The sequence below is a fragment of the Dicentrarchus labrax genome, unplaced genomic scaffold (genome assembly GCF_905237075.1).
Source record: "Dicentrarchus labrax unplaced genomic scaffold, dlabrax2021, whole genome shotgun sequence".
Lineage (NCBI taxonomy): Eukaryota > Metazoa > Chordata > Actinopteri > Moronidae > Dicentrarchus > Dicentrarchus labrax.
Window position 1 is genome coordinate 3,962,229 of NW_026136714.1, and position 13,907 is coordinate 3,976,135.

Consider the following 13,907-nt stretch of genomic DNA (forward strand, 5'->3'; position numbering starts at 1 on the left):
TAGCATCATGCAGTTTTTTATGTCATTTTCTTGTGTTTTTACAAAACAATGTGTCAGACATAATCCCCCCCTCCCCACATACCAGTGTCACATTAAACAGACCAGAGATCATTTCTTACAGTAACTTATAAAAGTAAACGTCTTTTTAGCTTAATTTTTAACAGCCTGTTTGTCTGCTGAACCCTTTTTGTTGGATGACCACAAATGACCTCTTCTGAACATGCTTAAATGCTCATTCATTAAACTTTGTATTCAAAACTAATAACTTTTATTACAGCATGCAGGCCTGCTGAGAAGCGTGTGTGTGTGTGTGTGTGTGTGTGTGTGTGTGTGTGTGTGTGTGTGTGTGTGTGTGTGCGCGCGTGTGTGTGTGCGCGCGTATTAAGTCTGTCAGACTTGGTGCGGCCCGAGGCGCAGGACGGAGAAAGCCCTGCGGTGTTTGCGCAGCAGCAGTCGGATCTTGTCGTCGTCGGAGTCGGGGTCCAGAGGCTTGTTGTACTCCTCGTCCTCCACCTCGTTTTCCGAGGCCTCCCCGCCCTGCCCTGCGTGGCTGGCCTGCGTGGAGCTTGGCTCTGAGGCGCTCTTCTTCCTCCACTTGGTGCGTCGGTTCTGAAACCACACCTGAACACAACCGGGAGGGCGGGTTACTGTCGGTGGGCGTGATGGATAACCTTTCTTGACAGGTGCATCTTGCTTACAGATATTATGAAACATGGGAAGGTATGAAAGTCATCCCTGACCGCATTCTGCGTGGTGGTAAGTAGATATGTGTGTGTGTGTGTTAAAAGCTGTTGTTGGTCCTCCTGACCTCCCTTTGTAATAAAGCCACCATTTCACAATATCTACACTTGTAAGTAAGTAAATAAGTCAGTAAACGTTATTTCTATGGCACCTTTCCAAAGTTACAATCAGTGGTGTAGTGATGCCTGGAGAAGTGATCAGCCAAAAATGTGTCAGGAGTATTTACACATTATCAGTTAACTTCTGCTGCTTGACTTCAGGCAATATGGATCATTATGGAATTAACATGAGCCACAGAATTAGTGCAGATTTTGCCATCAGTACTGGCCCACAGGCAGGTGAGACAACTACATAATTATCTAAAGTATTCCTTATTCCATCCACTCATGAAAACTGAACAATAATGTCATGCCTTCGCCATCCTAGGAAAATAAACTCTGCTGGCAGCTCAACTGGCATTACGTGCATCAGAGGGGATTTAGAAGTGGGTTTACCCAATACTGACTGAAAAATATACTCCATATACCTGCGTATACCCTGTAATACACCCCTGGTTAGAAGTTAGTGCACATAAAACCATTAGAGTAATACATTTAAAGTTACCTTATAAGTTGTAAGTCACATAAAAGCATCCCTTTAACAGCTTTAGTGTAAATGTGCTGTTATTTTTACCTTGACTTGTGATTCAGTCATGCCCAGAGAATAAGCCAGTCTTGCTCTCTCAGGCCCGGCCAAGTACTTGGTCTGCTCGAATGTTTTCTCCAGAGCGAATATCTGATGTCCACTAAATGTTGGCCTGGTGTGTTTCTTCCTGCCTGACATCTCCCCCAGAGGACCATTACCTGAAAATATCACACAGGAATTAGATTTACCCACTGAAATACTATATGTAAATAGGTGGGACAATATTTTTTCTCTGCATATCCAGAAAAAAAGATGATAATGGAGTGATTTGTTTAGTTTGTTACTCAGTATTTTGAATATAAATCATTATAGTAGAAGTTATATAGTTATATTATAGTAGAAGAAATAAAAACAATTGAATGAGCAGCACCATTCACATATATTAAAGTGACATTTAATTAATATTTGATTGAATATTTTTGTATTTTCTTTTAGATTATATCCTTTAGACAAGTCTCCTAAAATGGAAATTTACACTTTTAAGATTATGAAGATTTAAAACATGTTGAATAATATCTTATATAAACTCAGCATTACTCAGTTTTTCAGAATCAAACATTTAACCTAGTTGAGTTGACTTTTTTGAAATTACTGTATAATTCTGTATCTATTCTCATTAGATTGAATTTCTCTCTTTAAGTAGAGACAAAAGGACCTTCTGGCATCACTAACTGTTGAGTCCTCAGAGACAGATGCAGGGAGGTTGTAATGTGTTGATGGTCTGGATGTTGAGTCCAGTCTGCAGTATTTAGACTCACTGTTGGTGCACTGCTGCCTCCCTCCTCTCCAGTCACAGCCGCTCTCCGCCCAGCAGCTCACACTGCGACCCTTCATGGGGCACTCGGCGCTGGGTTTGGAGAAGCCGCCCAGGTTGGAGTTGTAGTCTCGGTTATAGTACATGGACGTGCCGGTGACGGAGGGGCCGAACCCCCCCATGGTGGAGTATCCGGACAGCAGGGTGGTTGTGCCCGTGGAGCCCATCCCCATCATGGAGCGGCTCAGGATGTCGCTGATGCCGTGAGGGGTCCCTGCCTGCAGCTGGCTGTTGAGGCCCGGGTTGAGCTTGTAGAAAGAGTTGGGCACTGAGTACTGGCACACTGGTGCCTTGAGGTCCGAGGGGAACTGGTTCAGGCTGTTGTTGAACAGGAAAGACCCCTGGATGTTTGGATCCATGGGGAGTACTGTAACTCTGCCTCCAGGTCTCAGTAACACATCCAACAAGATCCAGGCAGGAAAAGACCTCTGATGGGCCCACAAGGAGTTCTCTCACCCACAGGCAATGCCTGAATCTGGGATCCCAGCCACCGTCCCCAGATATTCAAGTAATTAAGAGTGCTAATAGCAATTTTAACAAAGTCCCTGGTGTTTGCCAAAGTTGCTATCACATCAGAAACAGTGTAGCAGCAGATACACCTCTTCTCAGCCACAGTGTGGTCTGTGATAATCCCATATCTGAAGTCTCAGGCAAGCCCTCTGGACACTGATTTTTAGTGTTCTTCTAATGTGCCTCCTGCCGGCTCTCCCCTCAGTAATCATAAATAAGCAGTATCTGAAAATGGAGTGGCACCTTGATAAAGATAGGCCACATTAGAATGCAGCCTGGGATTGGCCTGGGTCTCTCCGCTTTATTGCCCTCCTATTGGCTGCTCCCTGAAAGCCAAGCCTTTTATTGGAAGGCAGTAGATTAATAGTGTTTTGAACAGGTGGAGTGGGAACAAGTTGATTTTTTGATGGCCTGCCATGTCTGACCAAGTGTGGTGGAGCAGAGGCAGCTGAGCCTGAAGTGCACGGAGGAGAGGAAGAAGGGCGGCTCTGTCTCCTGCTCCAAGAATGGAGAGATGTAGTTTTGAAACAAAACAATATATTGTTGTGTTGTACATAACATAAGCTTAACCCTGACAAAAACAAAATCTAAACGTATGCACTAGTTAATGTCAGTTAAACCATAGCATATCTGGTGCAGTTCATAAACAGATCTTCTTTAACCCACATTACAGTTTCTGCTCTAGAAATATATTTAGAAAATGTAAAGATGTTGTCAATCAAAGCGTCATCCTAAATCAAATCTAAATCTGGAAATTCACATTACCTACCCACAGATTCTCTAATCTTCATCAACCCCATTTCCAGTTTCAAGTGACAATATACATCATGTATATAAATATGTAATATAAGTGTTATAAATGTATCATATTAATGTATTGTAAGGTTTTGTATTCAAAAAAACGTCTAAGTATTCCAAGAAATCAGATGTAGTTCATGGAAATCTCTAACCCATTATAGTAATTGCCTCTGACAACACTGCACTCATTTATGACATGTGTTGGTCTGACTTCAGTTTCGTTGTATGTTGCAACAATTATTACTTCCTAGTTAAACATTCTTTTCTTCTCTGTAACAAACCGGACATACAGTTGCTATTGGACCACATATCTGACATTTCAATGAATTTTTTTTCCTGATAATTTAGTAATAACATAAGAATTTGATACAAATTCACTAGCACTGCACGTGAAGAGAGGTTTTATTGAGCTTAATTACATTTTATATACAGTTGTAATTGTCTTATGATGCCTTTTAATGACCTTAAGAAAAATGTAGTCATGCAGGTGTTAATATTAATAGGTTTGCTGCTATTTGAATAGGAGTGTATATATTAGAGTTTTGGTAGTTTTTGCAGTTTTCAAGCTGACATTTTTCATTATACTACAGGATGAGCATGTCTTGAAAAGAGTAGAAATGTATGCCTAGAATCAAACACTTAATCTGCACAGGACATAATCTCCCCATCATATGCATATGAAAAGATGCTTCACAATATGTTGTAAAAAACATTCCTACATCCTACAAGTCTGTATGTGTTTTAGGTGTGGTCTGCAGGATCAATCAGGGGACAGGATGTGGGGAATTTCATGAGAAAACATGTGAGGTTTTTGGTCATCGTAGGAGAGGAGCTAGTAACTTTCCAAGGCTGATGATGTCACTTTTTATTTCCAGTAATTGCCTCATCCCGTCACATGATCAGGACAGCCAACCAACAGTGTGTGTCCTTTAGAGGGCGACAAAGCTCTGTAAACACTGGTATATGATACAGCAACAACCGGAAATTTTAAGGTATGAATCTCTACATGTAGTCATCCCATAAATATGTATGAAGTTCCTCTAAATCCACGGAGCCGGTCAGGGAAGTGGTATCCACTGTTTTGGTTGTGTTTTCCATGATGTTTGAGTCAGATGACTTTTCCAGGTCTATTGTATGACATTTCCTAAAGAGCCCATTGTACTGTGGCTCTGATAAAATGACTCCATTGGTGTCAGAACATTCAAATATTAGATTCAGTTCAGCTTAGAAGAATAAAGTCTTTGCATGCAGTGTCATTGTTCAACTTCAGAGGAAAAAGATGCCTCTCATTTTACAGTAAGAAATCAAGAGCAGTGAGCTGATACATAAGGTAGTTACACACATTTTAAAAGGTTACATGGAGGCAGACACTACAACTGATTATCAAATATAGGCAACGCCAGATTAATTACAATTGGAGGTTGTGAGAAAGCTACATTTCCTAAATAAGACTGATTCAAATATATTATAATATGCATATAGTATTTTTAAAATGTTATTTTGTGCACAAAAACTGTGCATTTGAATGCTGTCTTTCAGCATAAAACACAATCACAAGACTATGACAAATAATGAAAGTGATACTTTGCTACATAGGAGCCAGAATCACAAGGTGCACAACCTTAAATTGTGGTTTTATTGTCTCACATAAACAGGATTCACACTAACAAAAAAATTTTGGCACCTTGCCCTTCCTGGCTATGACTTTAGGTAAATTTCCAAAGTTTGGTTCCTCCCTCAGTCCCTCCCCTTTTACTGTCCATGTGATGAAGGGAATGTTTGTTTTCAAGCCACACATGCACCATGTTTTAAAGGCAGCCAAGACTGACACACTTCATGACAATCGAACCAAGATACTGCAGTGAGCACATCATCTCTCAAGACACAAAGAAAATTGCCTCTTCAAGATGGTGAAGGACAATGACAACAGGAACTCTGGTGAGATATTTATTCTTGGTCTTCAGCCTTTACAGAGAGCTTGCTATGCTATTTACATTACTGCTTTAAATGTCAATAAGGTCCTCTGATAACCACAGTTTGTCAATTTGCCAAAACTGATATAAAGTATTAGTTTTCATATTGTTACTAAACTAAATACGAATACTAAAAATAAGTAAATACTAATTAATTTACAATTTTATAGTTTAGTAACACAAATTTGAGTGACAGTTGATTTTTAAGCCAACAGAGCAGATACTTTTATGCCATATAAGTATATTAATTTGGTATAAAAATTGCACCTATATTTTATGTATACATACATCATGAAAACATCCCTAATTTCATTTTTTTTTCAAGAGCTACTGAAAGTTACTATTCTGCCCGTTAAGGCAGCAATCACTACTGGTAAAAATCTGATTAAGGATTTATGTGCTGTAATGTTTAAAAGCGATGAGTAAAAGCACGTATACAGTAAGCAGCTGGGTAATATTGTAGTAATTACAGTATTGCTACAGTCTGTGAGTCACACCTGCAAGAAAAAGCCTTTGTGTTCACGGGCTGGCTGGTGTCTCATCGCTTACTGTAGCTTTTTACCAACGCTTAAAAGTGAAAGTGCAAGCGTTGGCTACTTTCTGTATTACTTGTTTACAATTTTATCTGCAGTTATAAAATCTCTATCAGTCAACTTTATTGCTGTTGAGAGATTAACTTGCATCCGGTTCAAATATAGACTATAAACACTTGGTGATAATGTGACCTTGAGGATCAATACAGTAGGAATATAGATATGGTGTTAAGAAATTAGATTGTTTTGTAATATGATGCTACTTTTTTAACACCTTAAGCTCATTAGTTATCCATGATTTCATATCATTTAATGAGCAGAAGTTCAGGTTATTACCCACTTCTTCTTGTATGAAATTCAGCACAATTTCTGCACACAACTTTAGTACAAGTTATTGTTTACTACACTGCATTCAGGTAGTAGAGGCAAAGCTTCCCAGCTTGTTGTTGTTATTGTCTGTGACGTGCACATTATTGTGCAGATGTAATCTACATGATTGGACTGAAGAAAAATTCACTGTATGCAAACATGGCTTGCGCATCAAGATTCATAACTGTGTTTTTGTCCCTTTGCAGAGAGGACACACCGGTGCGGTCTGTCCTGCCTCGGCCCTCTGACCTTCCACGGTCAGGCTGTGGGAGTTCAGGTCTGCTTGAGTTATGGGCGTCAGCTCGCAGAGAGGAGGGAGTCCACTTTCAAGAACGGCCTGGTGTTCAGCAGCCGCCCAGTGAAGATCCAGGAGAGGATTCGTCTGAGGGTGCAGAAGGATTTGTTTAACTGGCACGGAGCTCTGCGTTTGGGCTTCACCAACATCGAACCTTCAGACAGATCTCTGCCTCTGCCCACCATGGCCATCCCCAACCTCACTGACACACCTGGACACTGGGCTGCTCCTGTGCTTGAATCCTACTGCCGTGCAGGTTCAGAGCTGGAGTTCTGGGTTTCTCATGGAGGCAGCATATACGTTGCTAACAAAAGCTTCGGGCAGCGCAAGATATTTACAGGAGTGGATCTCAGCAAACCGCTGTGGGCGATGGTAGACATCTACGGACAGACGTGCTCCGTTTTACTATTGGGTCAGTTTACTTGTAAATAACAATGATGTGTGTTCTTACAGTAATTTGAGGGCAGGACATTTCACATGCACTAATAATTTTAAATAGATTAAATGATTAAATGCCTCTACTCTTTGCTTCAGGCTCAGAGAAACAAGGACTGCTTCAAACTAGACGGTCCTGTCCTGCACCTGATGACCTCCCGGCATCCAACGTTGACAACCACAACAGTTGGATTTCTGATGGATACAGTGACGACAGCATGTCCTGTCTAGATGTGGAAGTCCCAGCAGGTGAGAATGAGTTCCTCCAACTTATTATCTGATTTCATTTTGAGCCAGAGAGGATGACATTGTAATAATCAGTGAGATCAGGTGTAGGAGTGTTTGTATGGCTCGCTTTGATCTCAGTTTTGTAATTGTGATTTCTCTGTTTTGATCATAGATGAAGACAGTGTTACGATCTGTGTGGTGTGCATGGGAAGAGATGCCAGAATCACTCTGCCTTGTGGTCACCGGTGTCTGTGTAACCACTGCACCCCAAAAGTCATCCACCAGTTCGGCAACTGCCCGCTGTGCCGACACAAGATCCTGGCTCCATAAGTGGGGATGGGGAGGTCTGTCTTTGGGGTAGTATAAGCTCCAACTCACCATGCAAGAATCACCAAATAAAAGCTACTGAGTGACTGTGAACAAAGAGAACACTAAGAGTAAATCCTGGTGGACCAGTGGTTGGGGGGGTTTACCGTATGGCCACAGTGTCGCCGATTGAAGCCCAATCAGGAAACTTATTAAACTGTCTCTTCCTTATTATGTAAATGTTGTACAGCTTGTGTAAAATACGATGTACTATGATGTAAATGTGAAGATACTGAGCGTGTGTGAAACCTTACTGTTTAAAAAATTAGGAAACTGGATTTGTATTATCACTGTTGAAGAAGGAAAATGTAATTTCTTTTGGTGAAGACAATCAATAACTTATAAGATATATTTATTGCACTCAGGGCATAATTTAAAATGTAATTTACATCTTTCCATTGTACAGTTTATTTTACCTCCTTAATGCTGTAAATATTAAATCAATCTTTATTTTTGTAAAGATATTCTTCTCTGAAACTGATGTTTTTATATTATTTGTCAAAAATATGGCTGTAAAAATAAATTTTATTATGTTTATCACTTTATTCAGTTTTCTATTGACTTCTTTTGTGTGACACAAACATTCCTACAACATCAGCTTATAAAGTCAATATATAGTCCTTAACAACATTTAATAACTGAGATTTATATAATTAAATTTAGATAATTTGACAAAACAATCTGCATTCAGGGTCTACTTACTCCTATGTGTGGAGAGAGTGGGTCTTGTTTTGTCAGCTGCTCTACAGAGGGTCAAGAATGAATGGTCAACTGTCAGAATAAGAGCATGTTTTCAGATAAAAGCGTGATTGTGGCTGTTGGAAATTGAAATGTGGCAAAACATTGAAAAATGAATACCAACACATGGCAGAAATCATGAATCTTTGCAAAAAGAAGCAAAGATCCACATGCAGACTACAAGTAGACCACAGATGAAAAGAAGTCAGTCACTAATCATTGCTCAAGTTGCACCAAGAGCCTTAACAAAGATTGAAATACTACTTAATCAATCAGCAAAAGTACTGTCCCCTGACCTAACATGAATACAGTGGTTCTTATTGTTGCAAATAGTATGTGCCATGTCTTTAGAGAAGTTTTCAAATGTGAAAGTACAACAATCGACTAGTTTCGTTATTACTTGTTTACAGTTATAACTGTTTTATAGTCTTAAAATGACCGTCAATATCAAATGTATTATTGAAGCAAAGAAAATGATTAACAAAGCTGGTTAAGATAAAACAAAAAAACGTGACATTGAGGATCAAATGTGGCTGATGGTGCAGGAAATTAGCATCATCAGCACCAAATGTGTTTGTCACTTATTCACATTTTCACTACTTTTTTATGCAAAGTTGAAAGAGCCTCATATAGCTCATCTGTCGTCTGCTGGTTTGCTCTAATGTAGGTTAAAGGACACTGAGGGTGGATGTCCCCTTTTGTCTGTGCAGATTGCTTTGATCATTTTTCTTCCTGATAGGATTAAAAAGAAAACCTAAACCCAGGTTTAGGTTCTAACCCTCATGCTTTGCATTTAGAGAATATGCATTCCAGTAATACATATGACAAGCAATAGGGGTTGACCTCAGCTACCTACTAAAATGGCAATGACAGAAATATGCACAGACACGACCTACTTACTGGACCTGTTTAGGTCATAAGGTTCATTTCCTGTATGCTGTTTTGTCTCGTTCTTCTGATTTATTCCCCTGATATTTTACATGTATTACCAAAAAATAGTATATGACAAAAGGATTACAGTTTAAACTCAAGTAATATATTTAAGTAAAGTAACGCTTTATGAAACAGCATGAATGCCTCCCACTTCTGATCATCGAAATCCCACCAGATCACAATCAACAAAGTGTCAACTGGCAGCATTAGATATCAAAGAGAAAATCATTCTGTTGTAGAGAAACGTACCTTTTTGCACCGTGCATTACGCTAACACAAACAACATTTAGTGACTTCCTGTTAGATTTTTTTCTGTGACATGTGCAGATTGCTTTGCAGGTGTAATCTTAAGAAGGCTGTTTTACACCAGACGGTCCTATCTTGCACCTGTACGCCTCGCTTCACCTAATGTTGACAACCACTACAGTTTGATTCCAAATGAAAACAGTGAAGGTGGTATGTCCAGTCTTGCGTCTTTTGAGCTAGAGAGGAGGAGGCGGAGGAGGAGGAGGAGGAGGATGTTATCAGTGAAAACAGGTGCACAGGAGTGTTTATGCTGAATTAAAACATGGCACTCCCTGATGTCAGTCTTGTTATTGTGATTCCTCTGTTTTGGTCATAGAGGAAGGGTGTAATGGACTGTGTGGTGTGCATAGGAAGAGAGGTCAGAACCACTCTGCCTTGTGGCCACAAGGGTGTGTGTAAGCACTGTGCCTCCAGGGTCGTCCATCAGTTTGGCAGCAGACTGCTCTGCCGACAGGAGATCAGAGCTCCCTCAGTGGGGATGGAGGGGGAGTGTGCCTCTGGAGTTTGCTAAGCTCCAAGACACCAGGTAGGATTCACTAAATAAAAGCTACTCAGTGACTCCAACAAAATAAAACACTATGAGAAGATCATTCAGTTGTAAAGAAAATTGTTGTTTTGCACCTGGCACTCAGGTAACAAAAACTACATCTACTGACTTCCTGTTGTTAGATTTTCTGTGACAAGTGCAGATTGTCTTGCAGGTTAAATTTAAATGAGTCTAACACAATATTCATAAAATGTCTGTGCCTATTAACGTATACAGTTATTTAACAATGTATATGACAATAATAGTGCTTCATATATTAGATAAAAATAAGTATACAAACCTACATACACGCATATATATCCATACATACATATATATACACAATAAACAAAGTTAAAGGGCAAACACAGAGCTTTTATAAAACAGCTGACCTTCAGAAATCATTTTTTAGCAATCCCTTAAAACAAATCACAGATTCAACACATCTGATGGGACGGCCAGAGCCTGTTCCAGAGTTTACGAGCTACGACCGAAAAAGCAGGGCTGACCTTGGATTTAAAATATGTATGAGGGACAGATAAAAGGTTTTGATCAGATGAGACTCAATAAGAGCAGTGAACTACTCACCACTTAGTGGACCTTGTATGCAGATTGTTTTGTCGACTGTTCTACAAGGTCAGGCATGAACTGCCAAAACATGAGCCTGTTTTCAGATAAGAGCATGTTATTAAGGAACTTTGGGAATGATCTGAGACTTAAAAAAATAAAAACAATACTAGCACCAGCATCCTGAATCTTTACCGACAGAAGCAAAGATCAATGTGCACACTATAGATGAAACTACATATGCAGCCACTAATCACTGCAGTATTAATATTGTTGTGAATGTTATGTATATATGTCTTCAGAAGGCTCTGCAAATGTGAAAGTGCAAGCTAGTTTCATTATTACTTGTTTACAATTATAATGGTTTTATAATCTTCAAATGACCATCAACATCAAATGTATCATTGCAGCAAAGCAAATGATTAACAAAGCTGGCTGAGATAAAATAAAAAACATGACACTGAGGATTAACTGTGGTGTTGTAGTTGAAAATAAAAACCAACCTGAATCTTATCTTTGCAAAAAGAAGCAAAGATCCATGTGCAGACTACAAGTAGACCAAAGATGAAACTAAATCAGTCACTAATCATTGCTCAAGTTGCACCAAGAGCCTTAACAAAGATTACAATACTACTTAATCAATCAGCAAAAGTACTGTCCCCTGACCTAACATGAATACAGTGGTTCTTATTGTTGCAAATAGTATGTGCCATGTCTTTAGAGGAGTTTTCAAATGTGAAAGTACAACAATCGACTAGTTTCGTTATTACTTGTTTACAGTTATAACTGTTTTATAGTCTTAAAATGACCGTCAATATCAAATGTATTATTGAAGCAAAGAAAATGATTAACAAAGCTGGTTAAGATAAAACAAAAAAAACGTGACATTGAGGATCAAATGTGGCTGATGGTGCAGGAAATTAGCATCATCAACACCAAATGTGTTTGTCACTTATTCACATTTTCACTACTTTTTTATCCAAAGTTGAAAGAGCCTCATATAGCTCATCTGTTGTCTGCTGGTTTGCTCTAATGTAGGTTAAAGGACACTGATGTCACCTTCTGTCTGATGTAACGTTTTAGAGATGTAATCTTTCTGATAGGACTGGGAAAAAAATCTCAAGTGCAAACACAGGTTTTCATCTTTCAGCGCAACCCTCATGGTTTGCCTGAAGAGAATATACATTCCACCTATATGACAAAAAACAGCAGATCAAACTAATAACAGGGGTTGACCTCAGTCACTCACTAAGCGGTAGATACGTATCTATGCACAGACATGCCCTATTTACTGGGTACATTTAGGTAATGAGGTACATGTCCTGCATGTTGTACAGGCTGTTTTTTCTTCTTCTCATATATTGGCCTGACATTTTAAATGCATTAGCCTACACTGTTATGTGTAAATATTATATATTCATCATGAAGTGTATTGATAATGTATGTGATAAACCACATTTGCTGTACCAGAGAAGAAAAAAAGTTGGGGGGGGGGGAACATATTTTTGTGCTTTGAAGGTGTTTCTACAGATTGATGGTGGCCTGTTTGTGATTCTGGCGACATCTATCTGTATCCATGGTACATTATAAAACTCCACACAGTTCTTCTCAGAACCACCAGGGGGCAGTGTGGCACAGTTTATCACGAACAAAAATTGTACTGATGTAGAAGTGATATGTTTTTGTATAATATTTGCATATAGTGCCTGGCATGTATGTACACATATGTATGCATATGTTTACGTATATGTGTGTGTTATGTTTGTTATGTGTTGTGCTATGATGTTTGTGTCCTGGGACTTCCTGATAGTTCACCTTGAAGAGAAACCCCCCTCTTCCTCTCTTCCCCTTTCCTGTTCCTCTTCAGCTATCACTTTCAGTTAAAGGCAATAAAAGCCCATAAATAAAAATGATGTGTGCATAGAAATATATATATATTTGGTTATGTGTTTAAAATAAAATTGAGCATATATAAGCTTATCTACATTTAAACAAGTATTTTAGATATAGAATTAACACAAATATTCAACCAGATTTATAAAAGACATGTAAATCTGTTGGAAATTAATGTTTGAGAGCAGACCAAGCAGACCAAAGTGTGAGCCTGTAAAGCTCGGACTGCATCATGCATGCTCATCTGAAGCGTGACAAGTGTGGGTGTTTTTTTTGGTTTTTTTTGATGAGGGGAAATCATTAACTCAGAAATAGAACTGTAATATAATTTGGTACAGGAAATGTTATTCCAAGGCTCAAAGTGTTTCTGGGGTGCTACATGTGCAGCCGGTGCCATGGCAGCCCCCCTCCAGGGGCCTCCACACATCACCTGAGTTCATAGAACTTGAATACACAGAACTGAACTGCTGTCCTCTTTCAGGGAAGAGTCTGAAGAAAGACAAACTAAAACAAGTTAGCTTGCTTTGTCACTGGTATGATCAATGGCATGTAAACAATGTGCATACAGCTTCAAATTTGACTACAAGCCTAGTATATAACTAGTTACTGCATCCAGGGTGTGCAGTGGTAAAGGACCCCAGTCCTTGCTGAGGCGTCTTGCCTAATGCCTGTCCATTTCCCCTCACTCCCCTGGATAATACTGCCACCTTGTGGGAGATCAGCACATATACCACAGTGTAAAAATACTCATTTACAAGTTAAACTCTTGCATCTGCAAATCATTAGTACAAGTACAAAAGCATAAGCATCGAAATATGCATTATGGCCCATTTCAGAACAATATTATAATGTTAGTGGATTATAATCATTGGTGCATTAATGTGTTCATTACTTCACTGTTGCAGCTGGTAAAGGAGGAGCTCATTATCTCATTACTTCATATAGTGCTGGGTAGTTTAATCCATAATAATGGATTATAACAAATGTAGTGGAATAAATATTACAATATTTACAATATATTAAGAACCAGCCTACTTAAGTAATGTACTTAGTTACATTCCACCACTTTCTATATATATATATCCCGGTGAGTTTTAAATGTTGCTACACACATAATTGAGCAAAATAATAATATATTGGCTACAAATGTAGTCAGTCTGCTTGAGAAGGCATAACAACTGGTAGGTTCTTATTACTG

The 13,907-nt window shown here is 39.1% G+C and overlaps 2 protein-coding genes across 2 annotated transcripts; one reads left to right on the plus strand and one right to left on the minus strand.

The window, feature by feature from the left end:
- Positions 1-5,365, minus strand: nkx6.3 (NK6 homeobox 3). The gene is made up of 3 exons (XM_051421747.1): positions 2,184-5,365; positions 1,414-1,583; positions 1-621 (listed from the first exon to the last, which is right to left on the minus strand). The coding sequence occupies exons 1-3, from the start codon at positions 2,596-2,598 to the stop codon at positions 391-393; spliced, it is 816 nt and encodes a 271-aa protein (XP_051277707.1). The 5' UTR covers positions 2,599-5,365; the 3' UTR covers positions 1-390.
- LOC127375646 (E3 ubiquitin-protein ligase NEURL3) lies at positions 5,364-8,291 on the plus strand. The gene is made up of 4 exons (XM_051421746.1): positions 5,364-5,485; positions 6,629-7,129; positions 7,252-7,401; positions 7,553-8,291. The coding sequence occupies exons 1-4, from the start codon at positions 5,455-5,457 to the stop codon at positions 7,708-7,710; spliced, it is 840 nt and encodes a 279-aa protein (XP_051277706.1). The 5' UTR covers positions 5,364-5,454; the 3' UTR covers positions 7,711-8,291.
- Positions 8,292-13,907: the final 5,616 nt, after the last annotated feature.